This window comes from Canis aureus, chromosome 12 (assembly GCF_053574225.1).
Source record: "Canis aureus isolate CA01 chromosome 12, VMU_Caureus_v.1.0, whole genome shotgun sequence".
Taxonomy (NCBI): domain Eukaryota; kingdom Metazoa; phylum Chordata; class Mammalia; order Carnivora; family Canidae; genus Canis; species Canis aureus.
The window spans coordinates 26,070,592-26,084,014 of record NC_135622.1 but is presented as its reverse complement, the minus strand read 5'-3'; the positions used below and the strand labels follow the sequence as shown (position 1 = coordinate 26,084,014).

At 38.8% G+C, this 13,423-nt stretch overlaps 1 protein-coding gene and 1 pseudogene across 3 annotated transcripts in view; both read left to right on the top strand.

Moving 5' to 3' along the window:
* CHMP3 (charged multivesicular body protein 3) overlaps positions 1 to 2,623 on the top strand; it is a 57,966-nt gene extending 55,343 nt beyond the window's left edge. For both annotated transcript variants that reach the window (XM_077843192.1, XM_077843191.1), the window contains 2 exons: positions 770 to 884; positions 2,016 to 2,623. In XM_077843192.1, the coding sequence (XP_077699318.1) occupies positions 770 to 884; positions 2,016 to 2,158 (258 nt within the window). In that variant the 3' untranslated portion in view covers positions 2,159 to 2,623. The remainder of the gene's footprint in view (positions 1 to 769; positions 885 to 2,015) is intronic.
* Positions 2,624 to 2,772: 149 nt separating this feature from the next.
* LOC144280795 (cytochrome c oxidase subunit 7B, mitochondrial-like) lies at positions 2,773 to 12,945 on the top strand (annotated as a pseudogene). Its single transcript, XR_013349207.1, has 2 exons — positions 2,773 to 10,124; positions 10,343 to 12,945. The product of XR_013349207.1 is annotated as a cytochrome c oxidase subunit 7B, mitochondrial-like (transcript).
* Positions 12,946 to 13,423: the final 478 nt, after the last annotated feature.

The following is a 13,423-nucleotide window of genomic DNA, read 5'->3' as shown; positions in this document are numbered from 1 at the left end:
GGTCTTACTTGGGAGCTGAGGACACTGCCTGATAAGGAAGACCTTGGGTCTGGCTTGTGTTGGACAATGTTTGAAAACAGTTTTCTTGTGCTCCATGGTGGCACCATGCTCCCTTGGGGACAAAGGAGGTTTGTGGCTGGCTTCAGGCTTCCAGTAGAGTCAGGGCGTTACATGCAGAAACGCTGTTTTAGTGATTCTCTCAGGAATGGAGGATCAGTCTTTGGTGAATTGATTGAGCCTTGCCAGAATCCCTGGACTGGCCCTATACCAGCAGCTGTAACCTGGACATGCTGAAGTACTCTTCAGGCCTTTTTAGGGTTCCATGGAACCCCACTCTGCCTTTGGTACCTGTTATAGTGTCCACAAAGACTCCACTCCCATTTTCATCCTGTTTCAGGCCCTGTACTCATAGACTCTGTTTGCAACATTAGGGCACATGCTTCCTAAGACAGCTCAGAGCACATTTGATTTTCAGCAGATTGTTCCCCAAGTGCCCTCCTTACAGTGTCAGCAGGGGCTCTACTGACGAAGGTCCCCCTCCAGCCCTAGTGCTGAACGTGGAGAACAGTTTCCCTGTGGTCTTTGCCTTTCTTCAGAGAGGACAGACCGCGTCATCGTTTCTTGTGGCCATCTGTCTTGAGTGTTAGCCCTCAGAAGAGTGGTCTGGACCTGGAGACTCTAGAGCTCGGGTGGAACTGGACCCACAGAGGAGTCTGTGGGGAACAGATTTACCAACTGAGGGAAGTGATGTGATTTGTTCTGTGTTTAGGCTGGCATCATAGAAGAAATGTTAGAGGACACTTTTGAGAGCATGGATGATCAGGAAGAAATGGAAGAAGCAGCAGAAATGGAAATTGACAAAATTCTCTTTGAAATCACAGCAGGTATGGTCCTGAGATTCTTCTTCTTTCTACCCTCCTTCTGTGGTCATTCTTGCATTCACTAAATTTAGCTAGTAGCTTTTTCTTTAGGACCCTCTTTCTTCTACATTTTTAAGATTATTCAAGATAGTTCTTAAAAAGTAAGCACAATATCCATAACCATCTTTTTTAAAACACCAAGATTTTAAAAAATTGCTAGAGTCTTCAGAATGTAAGGAGAAACACTGCTCTCCCAGCAGTGCTGTTGGGAGCTTAGAGTGGTATGGACTTTCTTGAAAGCAATTTGGCAGTAGCTGACAAAGGCCCTGGACCTAACAGGTTGATTTATGGGAATCTATTCTAGTATTTAAGGATGTGATGAAAAATTTAATTCAAGGATGTCTGTAGTAGCATTATTTATCATACTGAAATATTTGAAACAAGCTAAATGCCTAATAATAGAGTATTAGTTGAATTGTGTTGTATCTGCTTTAATGGAATACTTTATAGCTATGGTAATATGGAAATACATTCATTGACATGGAAAGATTTTCACAATATAATGTGTGAGAAAAGCCTCGTTACTGCAATACATACTCTTGTGTAAAAAATAGGTCTATAGAAAAAGTCTGGAAAGGGAATAAACAAAAATAGTAATCTCTGAACAGTGGTTAATGAGGTTTTAAACTTTATTTTTACTTCTGGATTTTGGATTTTATGTTTACTAAAAAAAATTAATGACGTTTAATTTTTATCTGTTTGTTTTAAAATTATTTAATTATTTGTTTTAAAACTGTTGGGAGAAAGACTAGTTACTCCAGGAAAACATTTTGTGAATGTTTAGAAACAATTTAGTTTTACTGAGAAACATTTAACATCTTCGTGAATCTTAAAAATTAAATCTTTAATAGGGCTTGGGAATTTAGACCAAGAGTATCAGAACCAAAATTCTTAAAATCAGGATCTTCAGTTATTGTAATCTTGGTATGATGACAAGTTGGTGTTTGCATATTTATCATAGCAAAATCTCACACAGCTTGTTTTATTACTCCTTTTCTGTTCTTGTTGGACTCTTCCAGGTATGAAAGGCAGAGAGATTGAGGGACCACTTTTTAAAAACAATACTTGGTTAATTTATTTGCTGTTTCTTTTCAGGGGCCTTAGGCAAAGCACCTAGTAAAGTGACCGACGCCCTTCCAGAGCCCGAACCCTCAGGAGCGATGGCTGCATCAGAAGATGAGGAGGAGGAAGAGGCTCTGGAGGCCATGCAGTCCCGTCTGGCTACACTTCGCAGCTAGGGGCTGCCTTGCTGGGCTGTCGGGCTCTTTCACAGCCGGCCTACCCAGGGTAGCCGGCCTACACTCCTCTGAAGCAACCACCATTTTATGTATCTCTTGCACTACACCTCTCAGTGAGGCACTGCATTCTGAGAAGGTTCTCTGCTAGTATCTCTTCACTCTTTGCAGAGGTTTTGGGATCTCAACAGGATTGTCCTTGAGAGGTGGGGTTATAAATGCATCATTTTCAGGGGTATAAATAGAAGAATCTTTTGAGGGGGGAGGGCAAAGGAATCTGTCTTCTCGCAGTGCATCATTTTCAGGAATATAAACAGAAGTATCTTTTGGAGGAAAGGGCGCAAGAATGTTTTCTCCCAAGGCACTTCTGAGGATAGAGTTGATTACCTGAATGTTGAGGACTACATTTTTTTGTCCCTAAAACACTATATAAAATGGATTTTAATAAATTTCTGCTTTAACACTTGGTCTCATTGTAGATTGTCATGTGCATTTAATTTTCAAGGTTTTTGCAGTCTCAAATTATATGTTGACGTTGGAAGGAGAGAAGGTGCTATAGAGTCGTACAGGACATGGAAGCTCAGCACAAGAAGAATCTGTTCCCAGGATACTGTTCCCCAGTCTTCACAGATGTGGCAGGGGAGCCACACTTCTGCTTTCTGTCATCTGTATAATCAAAAGGATCCTCAAGAATTGTCCTGTTGGCTGGATGGCTGTATTATACCCTGACAGGTGTGTTTATGTACTTTTCCTTCCTGTCCTTCCCAATGCAAACTGGACCCAGGACAGACACCTGGGAGATTAGGACTCTCTCATTCTCTAATTGCTTTTCTCTGCTGCCACTCTTATTATTGTTCAGCTCATTTGGGTAAATACCAGGGAACACGGTTCCTGGATTACTGGTAAAACTTATGTCTGCTTTTCTAAGAAACTACCAAACTGTCTTCCAAAGTGGCTGTACCATATCGCATTCCCAGGAACCATGACTGGGAATTTCTGACCCTCTCATCCTCATGAGTAGTTATCAGTGTTTTTAATTTTGACCATTCTAACATGTATTGAGTAGTATCTCAGTGTTGTTTTCATTTGCAATTCCCTAGTGATTTATGATGCTGAACATTTTTTCATGTGTTTTTGTCATATGTATATCTTTTTTGGTGAGGTGTTTGTTTAGGTCTTTTGCCTATTCTTAATTGGGTTGTTCATTTTCTTATTGTTGAGTTTGAAGAGTTCTTTGCATGCTTTGCTAACAGTCCTTTCTCAGATATATCTTCTATGGATATTTTCTCACAGTTGTGGCTTGTCTTCTCATTCCTTCACATTTCACAGAGCAGTTTTCAATTTTAATGAAGTTCAGCTTCCCCAAAATTTCTTTCATTATCATATCTTTGTTAGATCTTAAGTCATGGTTATACCCATGGTCACCTAGAAATTTCTCTGTTATCTTCTAGGAATTTTATGTTTTACATTTAGGTTTTAATCTGTTTTGGTTTAATTCTTGTGAAGTTTGTTAGGTCTATTTCTAGATTTTTTTTGCATGTGGACCTCCAGTTCTAGCATGATTTGCTGGAAAGACTATCTTTGCTGCATTGTATTATCTTTATTCCTTTTTCAAAGATTGACTATATTTATTTGACTCTGTTTCAGGCTCTCATTTCCATTCCATTGATGTGTTTGCCTCTTCTTTCACCAATACCACACTGTCTTAATTGTTGTACCTTTATAATAAGTCTTGAAGTCAGATAGCATCAGTCCTTCAACTTTGTTCTTCAGTATTGTGTTGGCTATTCTGGGTCTTTAGCCTCTCCATATAAACTTTAGAATTCATTTTTCAATATTTGTCAATATCCATAAACTAACTTGCTATGATTTTGATCAGGATAGGCTGTGGATGGACGGATGGAATATTTACAGCCACTCTTTCAGCCATTCAAATAAAATTATCTAAATGTAGGGTTGGATTGTTTCCATTGTTTGAAGTGGTGGTCCTGTTGCTCCATTCCTGTTTTCAGGTTAAGGAAAGAGTATTGTTGACTTATCATCATGTCATATAGTCCATTTTCCCTTAGTAGTCTTTTGGGCATCATTGGAAACGGGGAAAATTAGATACTGTCCTGGCCCTGGAAGGCCCACAATCTGGGAAGGGAAATAATGGTGTAAATACCTGCAGTAAAAGTTCTCCTCTATCCTTAGCCTCTCATCTTAGGTGCAGTACTAGCTGCACCAGCTACCACTCTCTCTCCACCTCAATACAGACTGAATCTAGTTAGTGTCCTAAAACAAAAAACAAAAAACAAAAGTAAAGTGTACTCAGAATAGCATCCCACACCATCCATCCAAAACAATCCATTTGTTTTGTTTTGCTTTGGTTTGTTTGGAAATACAGCCTACTCTAAAAATCATCCAACTTGTGGTGATCACCCAGCATTTCCCTCTAAACAGGTTGTAACCTCTCGTTCCCTGTCCGTCCCCACTCTTCCCTTGTTGTCTGTCATGCCTTCCTGAGCACTTAACCACCTGTACAGCTAATATGTCCTTAGGCCTCCTTGTCATGTATTTCCTCATCTGTCTCAGAACCCCTGGAGAGAAGAGGTTATGACTCATAAATACTCCTAAATAGTATTAGCCGTGCCTGTCCCTGCACCTCCTCCTAACACCTAACCCCTAGCAGAAGAACTAGGACCACTTTTCTTGTCCTACTCTAGTGACACAGATGATCTTTAAATGCTAATTTATATTGTCAGTAGGAAAGGCTCCTAAGTGAAATAAATGGGAAATTTTGGGTTCAAATAAACATAAAGCAGGTTGCTTTACTTTTCAGAGCCTTTCATATACTTTTCCCCAAATTTATTCGACCAAGTTTTCTTTTGAGAGATGCCAGAAACATTTCCTTAGCCACTGAAACCTTTTCAGAAATGCAAATCCAAACCACAGTAGAGAAATACCTTTTTTTAAACTAACAAATTTCTCTTCTACATTTAATTATAGTTTTAAAAAATAAAGTGACATAAGCAAAATAGTGGAGTAGGCAGCTCCATACACCCATACCTCCAAGGAAACATTATAAAAAGTACCAGAAACTGTCAGAACCAACTTTGTCAGACTGGAAAGGAAGAATTTACCTCAGCCACATGAACCCTATTAAGAAAAAAGAAACAAAAACAGTAAGAGAGCCTTGTGGCTTTTTCACTGGCCCTTGCCCAATCCCTCTCCCAACTTGGCAGCAGTCTTGAAGATAGCTCACTCTTGCAGTGTCTGACTCTGGTCCCTAGATCCAGGGGGACAGAGCAGACTTAATCACAAATTACCTGTTTTTCTGTCTGCCCTTTACCTGTGGGCCGCCCTGAAGACCTAATACAACGTGCTCATCTTTGGTTTATCTATCATATAACTTAGGTTGGAAAAGCAGCAGGCATTGCTTGAAAACAGGTTAAGGAAACACTTTAGGGAATCCTGGGTGGCTCAATGGTTAAGCATCTGCCTTTGGCTCAGGGCGTGATCCTGGAGTCCCAGGATCGAGTTGTGCATCGGGCTTCCTGCATGGAGCCTGCTTCTCCCTCTGCCTGTCTCTGCCTTTCTCTCTATGTCTCTCATGAATAAATAAATACAATCTTAAAAAAAAAAAAAGTGAAACCACCTGGGCAACAAATTACAGTTTGAGACATACAATAGCTTACTTAAAACTGGAAGGAAAAGCCAAGGAGAAGGTTTCTTTGGGATAGTAGGGCATTCAAAAATATGTAGATATGCATGTAGCCACATGCATGCCAAGTACCAGAAATATCAGAAAAGATCTGAGAAGACCCCAGACTTTCACCACTAGCTGATCTATATGCTTGGTACAAACAGGAGCTGAAGGCTGAGACAGAATTGTCAGTAGTCTAGCTAAGTCATAAGAATGTCCCAGCACAGGGCCAATCCAGAAAGACTGGAACAGGTGTATTTGTTGGTTTGTTTTTTTAAGGTTCTGGCATTCAAAGAGATCTCTGTCAAAATACTGGCTGAACATAGCAAAGCCTTCAACAATTAAGAAGTGCAAACCCTGGGGAAGGGAAAGATTATGATTTCCAGAATTATTCTGGAATACTCAGATGTCCAGTTTTCAACAACAAAAATCAAAGCATACAAAGTGGAAAGTATGGCCCCTTCAAAAAAAAAAAATTAATAGAAACCATCCCCCCAAACACTGCACTTCCTAGAAAAAAAAACTTTAAACCAATTTCCTTAAATACACTTCAGAGGTAAATGAGTAAGATGATGAATAAAACAAAAATATCAATTAGAAGAAATTATTAAAAAGGAAACCACATAGAAATTCTAGACCTGGGATCCCTGGGTGGCGCAGTGGTTTAGCGCCTGCCTTTGGCCCAGGGCGCGATCCTGGATACCCAGGATCAAATCCCACATCCGGCTCCCGGTGCATGGAGCCTCCTTCTCCCTCTGCCTATGTCTCTGCCTCTCTCTCTCTTTCTCTCTCTCTCTCTCTCTGACTATCATAAAAAAAAAAAAAAAAAAAAAAAAGAAATTCTAGACCTGAAGAGTACAATAACAAGTACAAAAATACACAAGAGGGATTCAACAGATTTGAGTACACAAAAAGAATTGGTGAACTTGAAGATAGAACAGTTGAAATCCAGTTTGAAGAACAAAAAAGTGAACAGCCTAAAGAACTTGTAAGACCACCAGGGTCACCAAAATATGCATAAAAGAGAGAACAGGGGACGCCTGAGTGGCTCAGCGCTTGAGCGTCAGCCTTCAGCTCAGGTCGTGATCCTGAAGTCCCGGGATCGAGTCCCACATTGGGCTCCCTGCGTGGAGCCTGCTTCTCCCTCTTCCTGTGTCTCTACTTCTCTCTCTGTGTCTTTCATGAATGAATAAATAAAAACTTTAAAAAGTATATTTAAAGGAATAATGGCAGGGCAGCCCTGGTGGCTCAGTGGTTTAGTGCCACCTTCGGCCCAGGGTGTGATCCTGGAGACCTGGGATCAAGTCCCGCATCGGGCTCCCTGCATGGAGCCTGCTTTTCCCTCTGCCTGCATCTCTGACTCTCTCTCTCTCTCTCTCATGAATAAATAAAATCTTTTAAATTAAATAAATAAATGAATAATGGCTAAAAAAATCTTCCATATCTGAAATATATGGATCTACACATCCAAGAATCTCAAATTCCAAGCCATAAAATAAAGGAATCCACACTGAGACATAGTCAAGTTTGTTTAACAGCAGAGACAATGAGTAATGAAAGCAGAAGAGAACCAACTCCTCACGTATAAGGGGAGCCTCAATAAGATTAACAACTTTCTCATCAGAAACCGTGAAAGTCAGAGGCACTTTGATGACCTATTTAAGGTTCTAAAAGGGGAAAAAGAAAAACTGCCAATGAAGAATTCTATATCCAGCAAAACTATCCTTCCAGAATGAAGGATATTAAGATACTCCTGGGCAGCCCTAGTGGCTCAGCGGTTTAGCGCTGCCTTCGTCCTGGGGTGTGATCCCAGGGTCCTGGGATTGAGTCCCACATTGGGGTCCCTGTGTGGAGCTTGCTTCTCCCTCTGCCTGTGTCTCTGCCTCTCTCTCTCTCTCTCTCTCTCTCTGTCTCTCATGAATAAATGAATTCTTAAAAAAAAAAAAAGATATTTCCCGATAACAGAAGGCTTTCAGGTTTAAATGAAAATATAACAGTAACTTTAAGCCATATGAATAAAGAACACCAGTAAAGGCAACTTCATTGAAAAATAAAAGCATTATAATTTTGGTTTGTAACTTTTCCTTTTCATATGAGTTAAAGGCAAATACGTACAAAATAATTATAAATCCATGTTAATGAGTACATAATGTATAGAGATGTAAGCTGTGACATTAACAATATAAAGAGGGACAGTGTTACACAGAAATGGAGTTTTGGGATACTATTGAAATATAATTGGTATTATTCAAACTAAATTGTTATGTTAACTATAGTCACAAAAGTAACTACAAAGAATATACCTAATACACCGGGAATAAAAATGGTACAGTACAAAATTTCAAATATGAAAAAAAAAAAAAGAATTGGACCTACATATACAGAAAACAGCTAAACAGGAGAAGTAAGTCCTTTATGAGTAATTGAATATAAATAAACTCCAACTGAAAGGCAGAGATTGGGAGAACAGATTTTTAAAAATCATCTATATACTTACTCATTTTAGATACAAAGACACAAAAGGTTGAAAGTAAAAAATGGAGGGGGTGCCAGAAGGATGTTGGAATAGGAGGACACTAAACCAACTTGTCCCACATTTACAACTAACTATATTATCACTCATATTCACATCAATAAACTAGAGTGTGAGTTGAAGACTGGCAGAACAAACTCGACAACTAAAGACAGAAGAAGCTACATCAGAAAGATTAGAAAGGATAGAAAATGGTGGTTGGGAGCTGCAGCCACAGACCAGAGAAAGCACTAGGGAGCCCCATAACGTCTGCCTTTGAAAACCAGAGGGGCTGAATTCCGTGAGTTGGTACAGTGTGACTTGGAACCTGGAACCTTAAAAGTCAGCCAACTCAGCCCTAGGCAAGCTGAGAAAGTGAATGACAGTCGTTGGCTCCCAGCCCTTGAAGAGACGAACAGCCTGACAAGAGGCAATACAGAAATAATAGCTTGCACAATGGGAGTGAGACCTTTTATACTAATTTTAGAGTGTGTTCTAACAAAACATGTCAAAACAAGGCCTATTACAAAGGACACTATGTAATAAAAAGAACAATCCAACAAGATATAATTCTAAATCTATATGCACCCAATGTGGGAGCACCCAAATACATAAAACAGTTAATAACAAAGGAACTAGTCAATAGTAATACAATAATAGTAGGGGACTTGAACACCCCACTTTCATCGATGGATTGATCATTCAAACAAAATGAAATAGTGGCTTTGAATGACACATTGAATCAGATGGATATAACACATATACTCGAATATTCTACCCTAAAAAAGCAGAATACACATTCTTTTCAAGTACACACAGAACATTTTCCAGAATAGATCATGTATTAGGCCACAAAACAAATGTCAACAAATTGAAAAAGTTCAAAGTCATACCATCTATCTTTTCTGACCACAATGCTATGAAATTAGAAATCAACCACAAAAAAATCTGGGAAGACTACAAATACATAGAGGTTAAATAACATACTACTAAACAATGAATGGGTCAATCAAGAAATCAAAGGAGAAATCAAAAAGTACATGGAAACAAAAATGAAAACAATGGTCCAAAACCTTTGGGATGCAGCAAAATTGTTTTTTAAAGATTTTATTTGTTCATGAGAGACAGAGAGAGGCAGAGATACAGGCAGAGGGAGAAGCAGGCTCTCTGTGGGAAGACTGATGTGGGACTCAATCCCAGGACCCCAGGATCACAACCTGAACAAAGGCAGGTGCTCAACGAGTCACCCAGGTACCCCACAAAATTGGTTCTAAGAGGGAAGTTTATAGCAATAGAGGCCTACCTCAAGAAGTAGGAAAAAGCTCAAATAAACAACCCAACTTGGTTTTTCAGGGCTCTTGGCAAGTGTACTTGGCACAAAGTTGTAGCACAGCAGTAACTGCAGTTGCACCATTCTGCCTTCAGCTTCAGATGTTTCCTGTGGCCAGAAATGCTCTAAGTCATCTCCAAGTTCAAAGCATTCCACAAACAATGGCAAGGCAATCACCAGAAACAGGCACCTGATTTCCATGACAAATTTGGTAATGCTGTATTAGCTAGTGGAACCACTTTCTGTATTGCTGTATGGGCATATACAGCAACACAAATTGGAGTAGAATGGAACCTGTCCCCTGTTGGCAGAGTCACCCCAAAGGAATGGAGGGATCAGTAATCCCAGCTAGTGTAATAATGAATTGTTTCAAAACCAACTCATAATTGATGCCAAGTGAAAGCACTGTGCACCCACTAAAATATGGCATGATTTAAGAAAAGTACATTTGGGGATCCCTGGGTGGCGCAGCGGTTTGGCGCCTGCCTTTGGCCCAGGGCGCGATCCTGGAGACCTGGGATCGAGTCCCACATCAGGCTCCGGTGCATGGAGCCTGCTTCTCCCTCTGCCTTTGTCTCTGCCTCTCTCTCTCTCTGTGTGTGACTATCATAAATAAATAAAAATTTAAAAAAAAAATTTAAAAAAAAAAAAAAAGAAAAGTACATTTGAAACCTTCAAAAAAAAAAACACTAACTTTACACCTAAAGGAGCTGGAAAAAGAACAAACTACACCCAAAACCAGCAGAATAAAGGAAATAACAAAGATTAGAGCAGAAATAAATGATAGAGAAACTAAAGCAAACAAAAAAACCAACAATAGATCAATAAAACCAGGAATTAGTTCTTGAAAAGATCAACAAAATGATAAATCTCTAGCCAGACTCACTGAGAGAGAAACTCAAGTGAGCAAAATCACCGATGAGGAGAAATAACACTACAGAAATACAAACAATTGTAAGAGAATTTTTTAAAGATTATTTTATCATTTATTAATGAGACAGAGAGAGAGAGAGGCAGAGACACAGGCAGTGGGAAAAGCAGGCTCCATGCAGGGAGCCTGAAGTGGGACTGAATCCCAGGACTCCAGGCTCATGCCCTGGGCCGAAGGCAGGCACTAAACCACTGAGCCACCCAGGGATCCCTTGTAAGAGAATTTTAAGAAAAACTATTTGCCAACAGATTAGACAACCTTGAAGAAATGGATAAACTCCCACAAACACAGAACCTCCCAAAGAAAGAAAATTTGAACAGATCAATTACCAGCAATGAAATTGAATCAGTAATCAAAATTCCCAACAAACAAAAGGCCAGCACCAGACAGTTTTACAGGTGAATTCTACCAAACATTTAAAGAAGAATTAATACCTATTCTACTCAAACTATTCCAGAAAATAGAAGAAGGAAAATTTCCAAATTTATTCTGAGGTGAGCAGCACCCTGATACCAAAAACAGCTAAAGACACCACAAAAAAAGGAGAACTAAAGGGCAATATCCCTGATGAACATGGATGCAAAAATTCTCAATATGACCAAATCAAATGCAATGATACACTAAAGAAAAATTCAATATGATCAAGTGGTATTTATTCCTGGGACACAAGGATGGTTCAATATTTACAAATCAATCAATGTGATACATCACATCATTAAGAGAAAGGATAAAAGCCATATGATCATCTTGAAAGATACAGGAAAATACATTTGTCAAGAGTACAACACCCATTCTTGATAAAAAGCCCTCAACAAAGAAGATTTAGAGGGAGCATACCTCAATATAATAAAGACCATATATGAAAAACCCACATTGAACATCATACTCAATGGGAAAAAACAGCTTTCACCCTAAGGATGTCCACTCACAACTTTTATTCAACATAGTGCTGGAAGTCCTAGCCACAGAAATCAGACAACAAAAAGAAATAAAAAGCATCCAAATTGGTAAGGAAGAAGTAAAACTTACGCTATTTGCAGATGACGATACTATATATTGAAAACCCTAAAAATTCCACAAAAGAACCCTAGAACTGATAAATGAATTCAGTAAGGTTACAGGATACAATAAACATACAAAATCTGTTGCACTTCTATACACTATCAATGAAGCAGCTGAAAGAGAAATTAAGAAAACAAGCCCATTTACAATTGCACCAAAAATAATAAGATACTTAAGAGTTAACCTAACCAAAGAGGTGAAAGACTTGTACTCTGAAAACTACAAAACTGATGAAAGATGACACAAAGAAATGGAAAGATATTCCATGCTCATGAGTTGGAAGAACAAATACTGTTAAAATATCTACACTACCAAAAGCAATCTATAGATTTAATGCAATCTCTATCAAAATGCCAACGTTTTTCACAGAAGTAGAACTAGAACAAAAAATCCTAAAAAGAAACTTTTTTAGATTTTATCTATTCATGAGAGACACAGAGAGAGAGGCAAAGATAGAGACAGAGGGAGAAGCAAGCTCACTGTGAGGATCCTGATGTGGGACTTGATTCTAGAACTCTAGGGTTATGCCCTGAACCAGAGGCAGACACTCAACCACTGAGCCACCCAGGTGCCCCCCAAAATCCTAAAATTTATATGGAACAACAAAAGACCCCGAATAGCCAAAGCAATTTTGAAAAAGCAAAGCAAAACTGGAGGTATTACAATCCAGATATCAAGTTATATTACAAAGCTACAGTAATCAAAACAGTATGGTACTGGCACAAAGAAAAAGACACGTAGATCAATGGAACTGCAGAGAAAGCCCAGAAATATACCCACAATTATATGGTCAATCTTTGACAAAGCAGAAAAGAATATCCAAAGGGAAAAAGTCTCTTCAACAAATGGTGTTGGGGAAACCAGACAGCTACATGCAAAACAATGAAACTGGGCCACTTTCTTTCACCATGCACAAAAATAGATTAAAGAACTAAGTGTGAAACCATAAAAATCCTAGAAGAGAGTACAGACAGTAATTTCTCTGACATTGGACATAGCAACATTTTTCTAGATATATCTCCTGAGGCAGAGGAAATAAAAGCAAAAATTAAACTATTGGGATTACATAAAAATAAAAAGCTTCTGCACATAAACATAAAGCTTCTGCTTATGAAGGAAACAATCAACAAAACTAAAAGGCAACGTACTGAATGGGAGAAAATATTTGCAAATGACATATCCAATCAAGGGTTAGTATCCAAAGCATATAAAGAGCTATATAACTCAGAATGAAAAAAAAAAAGTCCAATTACAAATGGGAAGACATGAACAGACATTTCTCCAAAGAAGAGATCCAGATGGCCAACAGACGCATGAAAAGATGCTCAATCAAATGCAAATCAAAACTAAAATGAGTTATCACACATACTTGTCAGAATGGCTAAAATCAAAAACACAAGAAACAAGTGTTGTGAGGATGTGGAGGAAAAGAAACCCTCTTGTACTGTTGGTGGAAATGCAAACTGGTGTAGCCACTCTAGAAAACAGTATGAAAGTTCCTCAAAAAGTAGGACTGCCAAAAAAAAAAAAAAAAAAAGTAGGACTGCCTTATGATCCAGTAATTGCACCACTGGGTATTTATCCAAAAAATGCAAAAACACTGATTCAAAAAGATACATGCACCTCTGTGGTTGTAGCAGCATTATTTACAATATCAAATTATGGAAGCAGTCCCAAGTGTCTATCTATAATAAGATGGATGGATAAAGAAGATGTAATACACACACACAAGAATGTTATTCAGTCAT